The 17,216-nt window shown below is 45.4% G+C and overlaps 1 protein-coding gene across 1 annotated transcript; it reads right to left on the reverse strand.

The window, feature by feature from the left end:
* Positions 1-14,708: 14,708 nt before the first annotated feature.
* On the reverse strand, positions 14,709-16,860 carry LOC127543142 (uncharacterized). Its single transcript, XM_051969163.1, has 2 exons — positions 14,893-16,860; positions 14,709-14,807 (listed from the first exon to the last, which is right to left on the reverse strand). The coding sequence occupies exons 1-2, from the start codon at positions 16,858-16,860 to the stop codon at positions 14,709-14,711; spliced, it is 2,067 nt and encodes a 688-aa protein (XP_051825123.1).
* Between the last annotated feature and the right edge of the window lie 356 nt (positions 16,861-17,216).

Here is a 17,216-nt window from a genome sequence, read left to right on the forward strand (position 1 = left end):
TGCTGGACCCCCTGCCTTGTGCAGGAACCTCCCTGGTTCTGCTGGACCCCCTGCCTTGTGCAGGAACCTCCTTGGTTCTGCTGGACCCCCTGCCTTGTGTAGGACCCTCCCCGGTTCTCCTGCACCTTCTTCTTTTTGCAGGAACCTCCTTTTTCTGTTGGACCCCCTGCCTTGTGTAGGAACCTCCCTGGTTCTCCTGCACCTTCTTCTTTTTGCAGGAACCTCCTGGTTCTGTTGGACATCCTGCTTAGTTTAGACACCCCTTGGTAATTCTTGGGCCCCTTACCTTGTGCAGGAATGTCCCTGGTTCTCCTGGACCTCCTGCCTCGTGCAGGAACCTCCTGGTTCTCCTGGACCCCCTATGTTGTGAAGGAACCTCCTGGTTCTCTTGGACCCCTTGCTTAGTTTAGACACCCCTTGGTAATTCTTGGGCCCCTTACCTTGTGCAGGAATGTCTCTGGTTCTCCTGGACCTCCTGCCTTGTGCAGGAACCTCCTGGTTCTCCTGGACCCCCTATGTTGTGAAGGAACCTCTTGGTTCTTTTGTACCCCCTGCTTAGTTTAGGCACCCCTTAACACCTCTTGGGCCCCTTATATTGTGCAGGAATCTCCCTGGTTCTCTTGGACCCCCTGCCTTGTGCAGGAACCTCCTGGTTCTGTTGGACCCCCTGCTTAGTATAGACACCCCTTGGTACCACTTGGGCTTTCTCCCTTATTCAGGAACCCCCTGAGACCCTCCCCCTACCTTGTGCAAGAACCTCTTGGTTCTCTTGGAGCCCTTATTTGTTTATACTCTCCCTGGCAACTGCTGAACTGCTAACTTTGTGCAGGAATCTCCAGTCTCTCTAGGACCCTTTCGTTATTTTAAACACCCCTTGGCACCTCTTGGACAATCTACCTTTTTCAGGAAGCCCCTGGGACCTTTAGACTCCCCATGGTGTGAAGGAACCTCTTGGCTCTCTTGGACCCCCTGTTTAGTTTAGACACCCCCTGGTAATTCTTGGGCCCCTTACCTTCTGCAGGAACCACCTTGTTCTCTTGGACCCCTGTGATGATCATGATTTATAATCAACCAGAGTCAGGAATTCAGCTGAAGGGAAAAACCTTCAATCTTTATTCTAAGTAGAGGTGAAGAAGCATTGGGATAGCAATATGGGCAGTTGGGACAGGAAGCCAGGTAGCCGAGGGGGATCGGAGGTGAAGGGCAGTCCCCATAGCAATGCGAGCAGCTGTGACAAGACACCAGCCCACAGTCTCTCCTCCCCTTCCTTTTCCACTCCCCTGCCTCCACCCACCAAAAACGTCATTTCCTATATAACACTCAGGACTTGCACAAAGAGTGGGCGGGGGCCATTCTTTTTCCAAGCTTATATATTAATAGAGTATGGTCCGATTACTATTTAACCTCACGTGCTTGGGACCTCAGTGCATCAACTCGAGCCTCAGCCCATTACAGACCCCCTGCTAAGTTTAGATATCCCTTGATAGCTCTTGGACCCCTTACCTTGTGTAGGAACTTCCTCGGTTCTCCTGGACCACCTGCCTTGTGCAGGAACCTCCTTTTTCTGTTGGAGCCCCTGCCTTGTGCAGGAACCTCTCTGGTTCTCCTGGACCTCCTGCCTTATGCAAGAACCTCCTGGTTCTGTTGCACTCTCTGCTAAATTTAGACACCCCTTGGTAATTCTTGGACCCCTTTCTTTGTGCAAGAACTTCCTGGTTCTGTTGGACCCATTGCTTAGTTTAGATACCCCCTTACACCTCTTGGGCCCCTTATGTTGTGCAGGAACCTCCCCGGTTCTCTTGGACCCCCTGCCTTGTGTAGGAACCACTCCGGTTCTCCTGGAGCCCCTGCTTAGTTTACACACCTCTTGGTAATTCTTGGGTCCCTTACCTTGTACAGGAACCTTTCTGGTTTTGTTGGACCCCCTGCCTTGTGCAGGAACCTCCCTGGTTCTCCTGGACCTCCTTCTTTGTGCAGGAACCTCCCTGGTTCTCCTGAACCTACTTCCTTGTGCAGGAACCTCCTTGTTCTGTTGAACCCCCTGCTTTGTTTAAATACCCCTTTGTACCTCTTGGGCCTCTTACCTTCTGTTGGAACCTCCCCAGTTCTCCTGGACCCCCTGCCTTGTGCAGGAACCTCCTTTTTCTGTTGGAGCCCCTGCCTTGTGCAGGAATCTCTCCAGTTCTCCTGGACCTGCTGCTTTTTACAGGAACTTCCTGGTTCTGTTGGACCCCCTGCTTAATATAGATATGCCTTGGTACCACTTGGACTTTCTGCCTTATTCAGGAACTCCCTGGGACCCTTCCCCGACCTTGTGCAAGAACCCCTTGGTTCTCTTGGAACCCTTCTTTGTTGATAGTTTCCCTGGCAACTCCTGAACTGCCAATGTTGTGCAGGAATCTCCAGTCTCTTTGGACCTTTTGCTTAGTTTAGACACTACTTGGCACCTCTTGGACAATCTACCTTTTTCAGGAAGCCCCTGGGACCTTTGGGTGACTACCTTGTGCAGGAACCACCTTGTTCTGTTGGACCCCCTGCTTATTTTAGACACTCCTTGGCACCTCTTGGACTTTCTGACTTGTTCAGGAACCGACTGGCATCATTTGGTTCCCCAGCATTGTTCTGAAACCCCCTGCACCTCTTGGGCCCCTTATCTTGTGAAGGAACCTCTCTGGTTTTCTTGGGCCCCCTGCTTAGTTTAGACACCCCTTGGTAATTCTTGGGCCCCTTACTTGTGTAGGAACCTCTCTGGTTCTCCTGGACTGCCTGCTTTGTGCAGGAACCTCCTGATTCTGTTAGACCCCCTCCCTTTTGCAGGAACCTCCTGGTTCTCTTGGGCCCCCTGCTTAGTTTAGACACCCCTTGGTAATTCTTGGGCCCCTTACCTTGTGTATGAATCTCCCTGTTCCTCCTGGACCCCCTGCCTTGTGCAAGAACCTTCTGATTCTGTTGGACCCCCTGCCTTGTGCAGGAACCTCCCTGGTTCTCTTGGACCCCCTGCCTAGGTTAGACACCCCTTTGTACCTCTTGGGCCCCTTACCTTGTGCAGGAACCTTCCCGGTTCTCCTGGACCCCCTGCCTTGTGCAGGAATCTCCTTGTTCTTTTGGACCGGCTGCTTAGTTTAGACACCCCTTGACATCTCTTGGAACCCCTGCCTTATGCTGGAACCCCCTGATTATCTTAAACTGTGTAACTCTCAGAGCCACTAAGTGCAGCCAGATTTGGGTCTTCTTAACTCTAGCAAATAGCTTCATAGGTGCCACCATTGGCTGTTAGGGCTAATTAATCCAGGCTTGATTTTCCAGCTCAGATCCATGTCACAGCAATTTAGGGAATATGAATTTTGCTTAGTCACTCAGATTCCCTCCTCCTTGTATTTAAAGCAAGCATTGACAGCCTTAATTGTGATTGCTTCCAAAGCTGGAGACCACTTATTTCACCCAAGGGTCTCTATATAAACATGGCATTAGGAGTGGGTGTTTTAATTAACTTGTAGATACTTCTCAGTAGGTGATTTGTTGAAAGTCGACCAGAGGAAAGGCCTAAAATGGATCAAAAGTTAAATGAGGATTTAAATTTCTAATCTCCAGTACTTAACAGGAAATCAGAGTAATTAGGGGAAAGTGGGGCGTGACCTGTCAATAACAACAGGATATTTCCTGTCTAATTGTCAAGGATGTCAGCTTGGGAGGGGGGGGGGCGGCATTTTTTACTGGTACAGGGTTCAAATCCAACTTCAGATACTCATTAGCCATGTGACTGCGCAAGCCACTCAAACTTTGTATTCTTGTCTGGAAAATGAGGCTCGATGCCATATAAGATTCCTTCCAGTTGGAATAGGATACTAAGGCCTAATTGTGGCTTTTGCTTCATTAATGGTTCCAAGCTCCCTGATTCCGAAAACTGGAATTCTCCCGCTTTATTATGTATCACCGTACCATAAAGCATTCTTATTTTAAACTAGTGAAGATAAGGCAACCCTGTAAGACATCCATTCTTCTCCCTCTGTTTGCGTAGTGGGTGGCCTAGTGTTTATGGTCTCTTTCACTTGCTACATTTTCCAGGAGCCTCCTTTGATCCCCTATTTAAGTAACAATTTTGCCTTTCAGTTCCCATGTATCATTTGGTTAGCCTTTTTGTTATTCAAACAATAAAATGACACCATGTATCTTCTTACTCCCCAGGAGGATCATGGAGATAAAAGAAGGTCCCTTCCCAGCTTCCAAGTGTCAAGTTGTTCTCACGGAGCTGGACACATAGTAGTTGCTTTTTCCCTTCCCCTTCTCTCTCCTAAGTCAATAAAACGGACAAGTTGTCCACATGGGCCAGCTCACTGGGCAAGGAGGTGAGTTTTCTGGATTTGGGTCAAATCTCCCTCCTTAGCCTGGTGTGGGGTCGAGCTTAGAATGTCTGGAGACTAGAGTCTGGGGACTCCAGGGCATGATCGGGCTACTTCCCTAGTGGAAAACTATTCTCCTGCCACTCTCCCTACCAGCTTCACTCCCAGGCTCCATCCTTTCTCCTGTTTAATAGAGTCCAACACACACACACACACACACACACACACAGCATATGTATGCATGTACCCACACGTATGTGCACTTACATCCTCACACAAGACACAGAAAATATCCATTTCTTCCAGCCCTTCGTGCTTGTTCAGCTCATCTTCAATTCCTGGCAAAACTCTAGAACGTATTAGGAAATGGGACGGTTTGTGAGCATTTGGAAAAGGAAGCAACCACCACTGAAAGTTAGCATGGCTTAATCAAGAATAGGTCATGTCAGACTAACCTCATTTCTTTCCTTGACAGGATAACTAGACTGGAAAATCAGGAGAATGTGGTTGACATAGTATACTTGGGTTTCAGCAAAGCATTTGACTAAGTCTCTCGTGCTATTCTTTAGGACAAAATAGAGAAATATGGGTTAGATGAGAGTACAGTTAACTATATTCTGACTGGCTGGAAGTCTGGGCATTTATGGGACTGTTAATCATAATGTTATCTAGCGTTTTCTAGCACTTGAAGGTTTACTGAGAACTTTATTTTGTCTTAAGTCCTTCTCACAATGTTCCAGTGAGTTAGGTGCTATCATTATTCCTATTTTACAGATGAGGAAACTGAGGATGAGACTTGGCAATCCCGAGTCAGGATTTGAACTGAGGTGGCCCTGATTCCAAGGCCTACACTCTAGCCCCTCAACACCTTGGTGCTCGTGCACAGCAGGAGGTAATTGTCTAGGGGAGTCCACCTTGGACATGCTTGTAATTGATCCTGTGCAAATTTTCAAGTTTTTTCCACTGATTCTCAGTATAAGGAAACTCCTTGAGGGGAAGGAAATGTTTCATTTGCCCTCAGCACAGTGTTTGGCGTTTGGTAAATAGGAAGGGAAAAAACATTAAGCACCTACTATGTTAAGAGCTGTACAGATATGATCTCATTTGTTCCTCACACAATCCTTCTGAGGTAATTGTGATTATTATCCGATTAAGTGACTTAATTAAGGGTCACACAGCCAGTAAATAACCGAGACTGGATTACAACTCAGATCTTGTGATTCCACAGAGCTTTTTCCAATTGCCTCTGGTGCTTAATAAGTGTTTCTTTTACATTTTTACACAGAAGTGGACTGAATTGGATGCTTTTCATGAAGGTATAGCAGGCCCACTTGTCAGATTAGTAAATGATGGGCAGGGCATTAGGCAACACGGACAGGTTCTCCTCCCCACCCAAGATCTCACCAGATTAAAGCCCTGAGTTGAATCAAATATAGAAAAAAATTAAGAGGAATAAACATATCCTTCAGTGTTGGGGTCCAAAAGTACAAGTTTCCAATAATAGAATATAAGGAATGACTAGACATGAGTTCCTTGGGAAAAGATCCCCTGATTTTAGAGAATTGTGACTGGCTCCCCACAAAGTAAATGCTACTCTTGATTGATTGCATCCAGGTCAATCACCGACACATTGTGTTTAGCCCATGGCACAATTGCAGTAGAAGAGAGGTCCCTAAACTGCAAACATCTGGAAGAAGGCAAGCAGAAAGGTGTGGAAGCAAGAGAATGGCCGGCCAAAGGAGTTAGAGCTGTTCCATGTGGAGAAAAGAAGGCTGAGGTGGTTTTTGATCTTTGCCTTTAAGCATTTGAAGAGCCATATTCTGGGAAAAATGATTTCTTGTAGAAATGGGAGCATGGGGTGACAGCTGCACAAAGGCAGACTTTGGCCCAATGTTAGGAGAACGTCGATTGCCGAGAGGTGTCCCAGAGTTAAGCGGGATGCCGCCTGAAAAGGTCTTCGAATGGCGACAGAAAGATCGTTTGAGGGGAAACTCACAGGATTCTTGGTTGTGATATTTTAAATTGGGTCCTCTTCAAACTCTGCTTTGACCACTTGGTCTAATTGTACTCCTGTTCTCTGGAAGGACCCTCTATTACTCTCCCACTGACACATTATGATATATTAGGTAGGTCGGGAAGGAGATAAAGGATGAGATTAGCCAGACAACCTTGGCCAAGAGAATCAGGGGAATGAAAACGAACTGCCCACTTGACCATTTGGATAAGAGATTCCCCAGCAGAGCACGATGATTGTGATAAATCCTTTTGCTCTTTTCTCCCTTTGACAGGATACAGAAGTGAGGTGCTGGATGCTTGGTACCACAATGAACTGCTTGACTTAGAATGTACTTGACTTGCTGAATTTCAATCTCTTAAAGCCATATGTTGCTCTTTGATTCATGACACGAATCTCCTCTTCTCCGTAGCTGATCCAGGAACAGTAAGGGCTGGAGTGGAGAACTTGAGATCAGGAAGACCTGGTTCAAATCTGTCACTAATACTTATTAGCTATGTGACCCTGAATAAATTCCTTAACCACAAAGGTTCAGGTTCTTTTTCTGTAAGTAATGAAGTTGGATTATCTGGCTCTGAAGTCCCTTCCATTTTCCAAGCTTTGCTATTGTGAGCCCAGGTACTTAGAAACCACCTCAACAAGAAAGAATTGAGTGTAAACCACTAGCTTAATTGTTTCATTAAAAAGAGCTTTCTGGTTTTTTTTTAATAAAATTAAAAAAAAAACAGTGACCTTAAAGCTGAAATTACCCCGAGTGACTATTTTGATTAAGGGGTAAACATGTAGTCAAAAAATATCGTGGGGAGTTGGTGATTTTTGAATATACACATTTTCTTCAGACTGTATTCAACCTCTCTGTTTGCTATTCCTTATTCTACAGTCTCTAGATACTTTTCATTTACCACATAGGCCTGAGAGGCAGCTGTGGAAAACAGGAAAGAGCTTGGGGACTATGAGCAGAAAAGACAAGGGTAAGAAACTTGTCTGAGATATATTTTACATATGTGACCTTTAGTTGAAAGGGGCAGGAAGGTCATCCAGTCCAGCCATTTCATTTTACAAGAGAAAAAGCTGAAAAGGGAAATCATTTCTCTGACTTGAAGCTCTAGATCTAAAAGAGACTTTAGAGGCCGGCTAATCCAGCCACCCTTTTTCCTTTTGTGGAAGCTGAACCCCAAATTGATGATGTGACATGGGACCATAGATGAAGGGCTGTAAGGGACTTCAAGGCCATTTGTTTTACCTCTCTTGTTTTACAAACGAAGAAAAGGGATTCATAAAAATGAATTGTACATACCAAGGTCAAAGGTAGGATTGACCAACAGGTCGAATTATTCCACAGCCAAGGCTCTCTCTCTTGTATTGTACCAATTCCCAGTGTTGCTTATTTCTTATTCTGTACTGTAGAATATATATACTATATATATTCTCTCTATAATAAGGGGTAAGACTTAGTTAATTAGAAAATTATTTTTCATACATGTATCCCCTCTGGGATTCAAACGCTCAGGATGGATGTGTTGATCAGCAGGGTCCTCAAACTACGGCCCGTGGGCCAGATGCAGCAGCTGAGGACGATTATCCCCCTCACCCAGGGCTATGAAGTTTATTTAAAGGCCCACAAAACAAAGTTTTTGTTTTTACTATAGTCCAGCCCTCCAACAGTCTGAGAGATAGTGAACTGGCCCCCTATTTAAAAAGTTTGAGGACCCCTGCTCTTGTTCTCCTTTGGAGTAAGGCTTTGAGTTCTTGGCCAGCCTGTCCTGCTTCAAAGTGCTGACTTTCCAGGGTTTTAATTGTCTCTAGTAAAAATTCACACTTAAGGAGCATTTCAAGATACCTTATATGAAAACTTATTTATCCCCATTTTACTGATGAGGGGATGGAGATTATTCAAAGCTAAAGGCTGCATCTGTTGCCGCACATTCCCCCTTTTGCAGCTAGTGGTTTTTGAAGCTGAAAAGGGCCAGTTTTGCAGTAAAGAGTCTAGGTGACCCCCCAAAACACCACAAAGTGCCTTTGGAGGACTTGTAATTTGATGAAAATTCTTTGGGTTGCACTGCTGTCTGCCAGGACCCTCCCCACTCTCTCCCAAGATATACTTTGAATAGTCTCAGCTGACCAACAGCTAACCTCCCCCCCCCAAAAAAAAAAGGTGATTTGGTACCTGGGCCACCTTGCTTTGAGAGTTGATAAGCAGCCTTCCTGGGAAATATGTTCAGTGAGAGAGGGGAATTTTTGCTTTCATAACTAAACAAGTCTCAAAGTAGGAAAGAAAAAAAAATCATTCTAGGAAGTCTCTGGAGTGTAAAAAAAAAAAAAAAAAAAACCAGTAGTTAGACTTTGGAAATTTAAAAAAAAATAAAGTGTAATAGCAATTTGTTCCCATCAGAAGATAGAATTATCCTTCAAGGTTGAGTGGCTCTAATTGGCCATCATCTAAGTCTCTTGACAAATAGCGCCTTCAGGCGGTACGGCCGTAATCATTGTTCAATTACATACTTGGAGCTTTCAAATGACCAGAGCCATTATTAGGCCTTGCATTAATAGACATACAGGCATATTTTAAGCACAGGGAGAAAATGTTTTTCTTTGGAAGATGAGTTTGGCTTGGAAATTAAGCTGTATTGTAATTACCTGTAATTTTTACTAATTGTACTTTAATTCCCTCTAATCTAATAATGATGATTGCCCTCTAATCAAATCATTTTGCCAAATGCAAAGACTGTTAACCAATCAGGATTTGAGAAAACTGACCCCTTCCCAAATTTAATGACAACTGGTTCCAACAAAAAAAAAGAAGAAAAGAAAAGTGTTTATTGTAATTAAGGATAATCTCGGTCATGGTGAAAGAGGCTGGAAGCTAGCTTGAAGAAGTGGAAACTGTAGTCTGACAGGTTAAAAAAGATTGAGGTCCCTTGAGCAACCAGAAGTAGAGGCTTTTATTTAAAGTCATATTTTTGTTTTTATTTTTTTCTCCTGCAGCTCATCTTATTGCCTACATATGTTTTCATTTGCAAAATGTCTATTCACAAGTCATAAGGGTAGTTCTAATGCAGGGCATCGTGACAGTCTGCATAAATGGCTTCTTAGTGTCTGTTATTTATATAGTGGTGGGAGGGCAGGCTGTTTTCTTTTACCAAAAGGCTCATTAGGAATATTAAATAAGATGATTTGCTTTGCTGGATGTTCAGCAAGATTCTCTGGAAGGTGACAAGGTATTTCCAAGGAAAGAAAGTAGGTGAGTTATGGAGGCCTTTGTCCTCCACAACCTGTGGGATCATAAGCCAATGAGTGACATTTCGAATTGAAACACAAATTGCTTTTGCCATCTTTGGCAGACTCTGGAAGCTAGGCCGTGTTTATTCTTGTACTTATGGTACTTGATATTTATGGATCGTTATTTGAATAAATGACCAAGGACTCAGTGATAAAGAAACAACCCCAAAGTTTTATGGATTTGAATTTTGAATTGCAAAGAAGCAAACAAAAAGAGAAAGAAAAGGAGAGAGGGTGGAGTAGAAGAGAAGGAAAGAGAAAAATAAATAGAAGGGAGGGAGATAGAGAGGGAGGGAGGCAAGAAAGAAGGAGGGATGGAGAGAGCGAAGAAATAGGTGTAAAACCACCATGGAACCCATGAAAAGGACCACCTGATAGTGGAGTCTCAAAACTCCGAGTGCGGAACAGTCAGCAATTAAACAAAAATGAAATCTGGAATAGTAACAACGATTGTTTCCACCAATAATTCTTTACCTTTGGATTCCAAGGTGTATTCAATGGTTATACATTAAAGTAAAAGTCCTTTTTTTCCTCCTTGAGTTGTTAGGCCGAAAACCTTTATTTCTTGCCTTTGCTATTGATGACTTTCCCTAACTCTGAAATGGAAAAGGAACCCTTCTTTCCTGTGATCTCCATTCTGTCACAATAGCTTATACCTTCAATGTGCTTTAAACATTTTCAAGGCATTTTTCCACCCAGTGACATATTGTGAGGTGCAGTCACCCTTTCTCTAACCTGTGGAAGTGCTATCTGTCCTAACCTGCTTGGGACAGATGCCATACTGCCCATTTATAACACGTCTTTCTTGTGCAATATGGGATGTTCCCATCCCAGGCCTTTACCTAGTTAATATTGGTCTGAGGCTGTTAACTCGCAAAGCATCGAAATTCAGGGCAATGTCATACTCTAACACAATACTGTAGGGCCTCAGTTTCTTCCCCTTTTTTTTTTTAAAAAAAGGGGGGGGGAGTACTGAATAACCTCTAAAGTCTCTTCCTGTCTAAAATACTGTGATGTTTTGGTGAAGCTGAAGGCCTTTGGGTCAGGGAGATTGTAAAATCTGTAGAAACTTGATTCAGGTTTAGTTCCTATCCATTGGCTTTCATAGCTGTCCATCAGGGTTTAAGTGGGATACAAATGTCGGGTACCCTTTTGCTAAGGGTTAGACTAGGGTATTAGACAATGAGAAAGTCCCAAATGGGAAGCAATGTGGCCTTCGTGGCCAGACTCTGAAGCAGACATATTGGAATACAGGGGAGCCACCTGAAAGTGGCTGCTGGAGATCCAAGCCAGAATGGATCTCGTCTTCTGAGAGGATGATACAAGGAGACTGAGAGGCAACTGCTGTTCTCTGACCTCTCTGACTGAGAGGCCGTTGTGTCCTCTGACCTCTGACCTCTCTCCTCTCTCCTTAATTTATCTCATTCCCAGTCAGCAACACCTGTGTCAGCAAAGGCTGCCTTGCAACTCCTTCAGATGTTATGATCCACAACTGTGGAGGCTCTGGGAGAATTTACCTTTCCCTTAACACCGACAGACCTTTGAATCGTGGACAACTTTGGCAGTCTAGTAAAGGCTATGAAATCCTACTTAGAATAATGGTTTTGAATGTATGAAATAAAACACAGAGGATTACATTTATCAAGATAAATTGTTTTTTTATTTGAATTCAGTCAACGCAATTAATATTTATTGAATAACGAAAAGAATAATGTGAATGTATTCAAACAAGAACAAAAAAAAAAAGCAAAGATAATCTCATTTCTTCTAAACTGTAGGGGTCAATCCACCTGACTTTTGCTAAATACTTTATCGCTGTGTTCTTCTTCCAGTTCTGACTTTTCAGGATCAAGGGTGGGAAGAAGATAATCAAATTTTTAAAGGTTATTATCAAAATCTGTAAACAAGCTTCTGGATTTTGGCTGAGGGTCCCGCAGGCTGATTGCCCTCGTCGTCCATCTTCCGTTTTTTCCTTCCTACCTCCATTTCCTCTCCTTCCTCATGGTTTCCTTCCTGGTGGTCTCCTTCCAGATGGTCTCCTTCCTGATGGTCTCTTTCCTGATGGTCTCCTTCCTGATGGTCTCCCTCTTGATGGACTCCTTCCGTTTCCATATTCTCATCATTTTCCCCCCGCCCTTGCTCTTCTTCGCCAAATTCCATCTGTAAATATTCTTCCTGTTCTTGTCTTTGCTGATTCTCACTTCCATGCTGGTACTCTGCTACTATTGTTCCCTCTCTTGTCTCCATTTCAAATCCAATTTCCTGAAAATCTTCTTGTTCTATAACTTTTAGTTGTTCCATGGCTCGATGAAACTCTTTTTCCCATTCCTCTTCCTCCTCTTCCATTATTCCTGTGTCCTCTGTTGCATTTTGATCATTTCCTCCTTCCTGTTCATGTCCTCCCTCCTGTTTCTCGTCTACACCTCCTAACTCCATTATTTCTTCCATTACTGCACGTACTCTTTCCTGTTCTACCTCATCATCCTCGCCATAAATTCCCATGAGCCAATCCTCAGCTTCCATCCAGTCATCCATTTCCTCAGAATTACCTACACACCCTCCCTCTGTTGCCAAAAACCCTTCCTTTTCGTAAACCCCTTCTTTGGGAGAATAGGGCTTCTCTAACTCTGCTGGTGGGAAAGCTTGCTCGCTATTTAGCAAGCTGCTAGAGGTAGCAAGGCTGTTTCTAGGAGAATATGCTGGCCCAAAAATGGAGAGGGTGAAAGTAGGTTCAGGCTGCAGCTGAACTTGTGGTGGAACAAAGTGAGGTTGTGGTGCAACAAAGTGAGGTTGTGGGGGAACAAACTGAGCTGCTGAAACAAACTGAGTTTGTGTTGACAAAAATTGAGCTTCTGGCTCAATAAACTGAGTTGCTGGCTCAACAAACTGAGCTGGCTCAGCAAACTCAATTTCTGGTACAGAATACTGAGCTTCTGGCTTAGCAAATTCAACTTGTGGTGCAGAATGCTGAACTTCTGGTTCAGCAAACTCAACTTCTGGTGTAGAATGCTGAGCTTCTGGCTCAGCATACTCAGTTTCCAGTGAAAATTCAGCTTCTGGTGAAAATTCAGCTTCCAATGAAGAAACATGAGCGTCTGGCTCAACAGACTCAACTTGCAATGAAGGAAGTGAAGATTCTGGCTCAACTGACTCAACTTGCGGTGAAAGAAGTGGAGATTCTGGCTCAACAGACTCAACTTGCGGTGAAGGAACTGGAGCTTCTGGCTCAACAGACTCAACTTGCGGTGAAAGAAGTGGAGATTCTGGCTCAACAGACTCAACTTGTGGTGAAGGAACTGGAGCTTCTGGCTCAACAGACTCAACTTGCGGTGAAAGAAGTGGAGATTCTGGCTCAACAGACTCAACTTGTGGTGAAGGAACTGGAGCTTCTGGCTCAACAGACTCAACTTGCGGTGAAAGAAGTGGAGATTCTGGCTCAACAGACTCAACTTGTGGTGAAGGAACTGGAGCTTCTGGCTCAACAGACTCAACTTGCGGTGAAAGAAGTGGAGATTCTGGCTCAACAGACTCAACTTGTGGTGAAGGAACTGGAGCTTCTGGCTCAACAGACTCAACTTGCGGTGAAAGAAGTGGAGATTCTGGCTCAACAGACTCAACTTGTGGTGAAGGAACTGGAGCTTCTGGCTCAACAGACTCAACTTGCGGTGAAAGAAGTGGAGATTCTGGCTCAACAGACTCAACTTGTGGTGAAGGAACTGGAGCTTCTGGCTCAACAGACTCAACTTGCGGTGAAAGAAGTGGAGATTCTGGCTCAACAGACTCAACTTGTGGTGAAGGAACTGGAGCTTCTGGCTCAACAGACTCAACTTGCGGTGAAAGAAGTGGAGATTCTGGCTCAACAGACTCAACTTGCAATGAAGGAAGTGAAGATTCTGGCTCAACTGACTCAACTTGCGGTGAAAGAAGTGGAGATTCTGGCTCAACAGACTCAACTTGCGGTGAAGGAACTGGAGCTTCTGGCTCAACAGACTCAACTTGCGGTGAAAGAAGTGGAGATTCTGGCTCAACAGACTCAACTTGTGGTGAAGGAACTGGAGCTTCTGGCTCAACAGACTCAACTTGCGGTGAAAGAAGTGGAGATTCTGGCTCAACAGACTCAACTTGTGGTGAAGGAACTGGAGCTTCTGGCTCAACAGACTCAACTTGCGGTGAAAGAAGTGGAGATTCTGGCTCAACAGACTCAACTTGTGGTGAAGGAACTGGAGCTTCTGGCTCAACAGACTCAACTTGCGGTGAAAGAAGTGGAGATTCTGGCTCAACAGACTCAACTTGTGGTGAAGGAACTGGAGCTTCTGGCTCAACAGACTCAACTTGCGGTGAAAGAAGTGGAGATTCTGGCTCAACAGACTCAACTTGTGGTGAAGGAACTGGAGCTTCTGGCTCAACAGACTCAACTTGCGGTGAAAGAAGTGGAGATTCTGGCTCAACAGACTCAACTTGTGGTGAAGGAACTGGAGCTTCTGGCTCAACAGACTCAACTTGCGGTGAAAGAAGTGGAGATTCTGGCTCAACAGACTCAACTTGTGGTGAAGGAACTGGAGCTTCTGGCTCAACAGACTCAACTTGCGGTGAAAGAAGTGGAGATTCTGGCTCAACAGACTCAACTTGCCGTGAAGGAACTGGAGCTTCTGGCTCAACAGACTCAACTTGCGGTGAAAGAAGTGGAGATTCTGGCTCAACAGACTCAACTTGCCGTGAAGGAACTGGAGCTTCTGGCTCAACAGACTCAACTTGCGGTGAAGGAACTGGAGTTTTTGGCTCAACAGACTCAACTTGTGGTGAAGGAACTGGAGTTTTTGGCTCAACAGACTCAACTTGCGGTGAAGGAAGTGGAGCTTTTGGCTCAACAAACTCAACTTCTGGTGAAGAAACATGTGCTTCTGCCTCAATAAACTCAACTTCTGGCGAAGAAAATGAAGCTTCTGGGTCAACAAACTCAACTTCTGGTGAAGAAAGAGGAGGTTCTGGCTCAACAAACTCAACTTCTGGTGAAGAAAGAGGAGGTTCTGGCTCAACAAACTCAACTTCTGGTGAAGAAGGAGGAGGTTCTGGCTCTACAACCTCAACTTCTGGTGAAGACAGAGGAGCTTCTGGCTCAACAAACTCAACATCTGGTGAAGAAAATGGAGCCTCCGGACCAACAAACTCAACTTCTGGTGAAGAAAATGGCACTTCAGGTTCAACAGGCTCAACAACTTCAACTTCTGGTGAAGAAAACGGAGCTTCCGGTGAAAATACAGCTTCCGGTGAAAACACAGCCTCTGGTGAAAATTCAGCTTCTGGTGAAAATTCTGCTTCCGGCGAAAAAAATTCAGTTTCTGGTGAAAATGCGGCTTGTGGCGAAAAAAATTCAGTTTCTGGTGAAAATTCACCTTGTGGTGAAAAAAATTGAGTTTCTGGTGAAAAGTCAGCTTGGGGTGAGAAAAACAACTCACTTTCAGGCTCAATGAACTCAGTTTGGGGTGAAAAAAGCAGCTCAGGTTCTGGCTCACTCTCACTTGTTTCTTTGTCACTTTGCTCCACTGGCCTGGCATTTGGCTGGGAATCTCTAGAGAAATGCTTCATAGTATCATCAAAGAAAGTAATAAGTGGTTTAGTAATACTTGACCCTGGGGAGATGGCAATATACTCTGTGGGAGGGTTGGGGAACCTGAAGTGAGCATGGTGGCAGCATCTAATCCTGGGAGCCAAAAACTCCGGGGGGCTAGAGAACTTTGGACTTGGAGGGTCTGTGGGGCCCACTGATCTAATAAACTTAAATGGATCAAAGTTAAAAATATTGCTAGTTGGAGGTGTGAGAGACTGTGGAGGGTAACAAACCTCGGGAGCTGAAGAGCTTGAAGCTTCTTGAGGGGAAGCAGCAAACAGGGATTCTAGAAGGCTAAAGCTGGACAAGAAAAAGTCAGGAGAATTCACATTAGTAGGAAATAAAGGAGGTGAGATGGTAGAAACCTGGTCTGGAGGAATAGGAGCCAGGTCAACTGGGAACTCAGCAGCTGGTGGAATAGGTTCTTCCTGGACTGGAGGTTGCGAAGAAGATGGTGGGTGGGCGGGGGGATGACAATACTTCTCGATGACGGAGGCAGGGAGACGGACCAACCTGATTGTAGGAAGAGAGACCGCTGGCATTCTACGTGGAGGAACCGATGCTCTACAAATTGAAGCAATGTAGCTCTTGGAAAGTTTTGGTAGAACTACTCTGAGGATACGAGTGGGAGAGATGAGTGGAGCAACAACTTTCTTAGGTGTGGTTGTGTTGCGGAGTTCCTTTGCCTGGGTCCCAGAGGTGCTGGCCCTAGGAGAGGAAGTACTGGGACCTACTCCGGTGGAGGTACTGGGACCCACTCTGGTGGAAGTACTGGGACACACTCCAGTGGAGGTACTGGGACCCGCTCTGGTGGAGGTGCTGGGACCCGCTCTGGTGGTGACAGTAGGGCCTACCTTGGGGCCTTTCTGGTGCAGCTTCCTATGCTTGCGCAGCGAGCTGGGGTGACTATAGGCCTTGTCGCAGCCTGGGAACTTGCAGATGTATGGCTTGTCTTTGGTATGCACAAATGTGTGCTTCTTTCTATCACTACTATTAGCGAATGCTTTCTCACAGCCTTCAAAGGGACACTTGAATGGTCTTTCTCCTGTGTGGTAGCGTTTGTGTATTTTCAGGTTTTCGGACCGGGCAAATCTTTTGGTGCATCCTTGGAAAGTGCACTTAAACGGTTTCTCTGCGGTGTGTACACGAATGTGGTTGATGAGCTTGTACCGTGCTTTAAACGGTTCATCCTGACGGGAGCAACCCAACCAGTTGCAGATGTAATGGGGCTTCTTATCGACTCCGATATGATCAATGATGACATGCTTGCCTAAGGCAGTCAGGGATCCATAGATGTGGGAACAGGGCATTTTACCTGTACGATCTTCGGGCCCCGGGGCCCACATACAGATTACTCGAAATGTATAGGACTGGTCCTGAGCTTCAGATTGCTTTTGTTGGGCGGCTCGCTGGGCACGGAGGCGGCTACTGCTGCGACGGACCGGTTGCCAAGTGCCGAGCGAGTTGGACCTCGCTAGCCACCGACCGCGGCGGGACCTGGACAGATCCCTGCCCCGGGGCTTCATTTTCTGAGGGGGTGCCGGGGAAGGCCCTCCTGAAGTACTTGGCTCAGAGTTCGGCTCGTTTGCCGAGGAAGATTCACCACAGACGCTCGACATGGCGGAGCGTGGACTTTCTTTGCTGGGGCTCGATCTTCCTTTGCCGCAGCTAGGCAACGGACTCTAACCGAAGTTCTGGAACTTCTGATGCAGAGCGGTCTCAATAGAATCTTAAAGACGCACTCCCCTCCCCTCCCCCCACCCCCAAATCCACATCAAGGTTCCTTGGAGGCATATGGAACCCTGGTAACCTTGGTGACGCATATGGAACCCAGTTAACCTTGGTAGGACTAATGGCACTGTGGCAAAATCAGATCTCCACATATAATCAATGAATACAATGCTGAGCCTATAACAGAGGGATTCAGTGATTGACTCTCAAGAGCAATAGGGGTGTACATCTGCTGAGCAGAGAC

This window comes from Antechinus flavipes, chromosome X, assembly GCF_016432865.1.
Source record: "Antechinus flavipes isolate AdamAnt ecotype Samford, QLD, Australia chromosome X, AdamAnt_v2, whole genome shotgun sequence".
Lineage (NCBI taxonomy): Eukaryota > Metazoa > Chordata > Mammalia > Dasyuromorphia > Dasyuridae > Antechinus > Antechinus flavipes.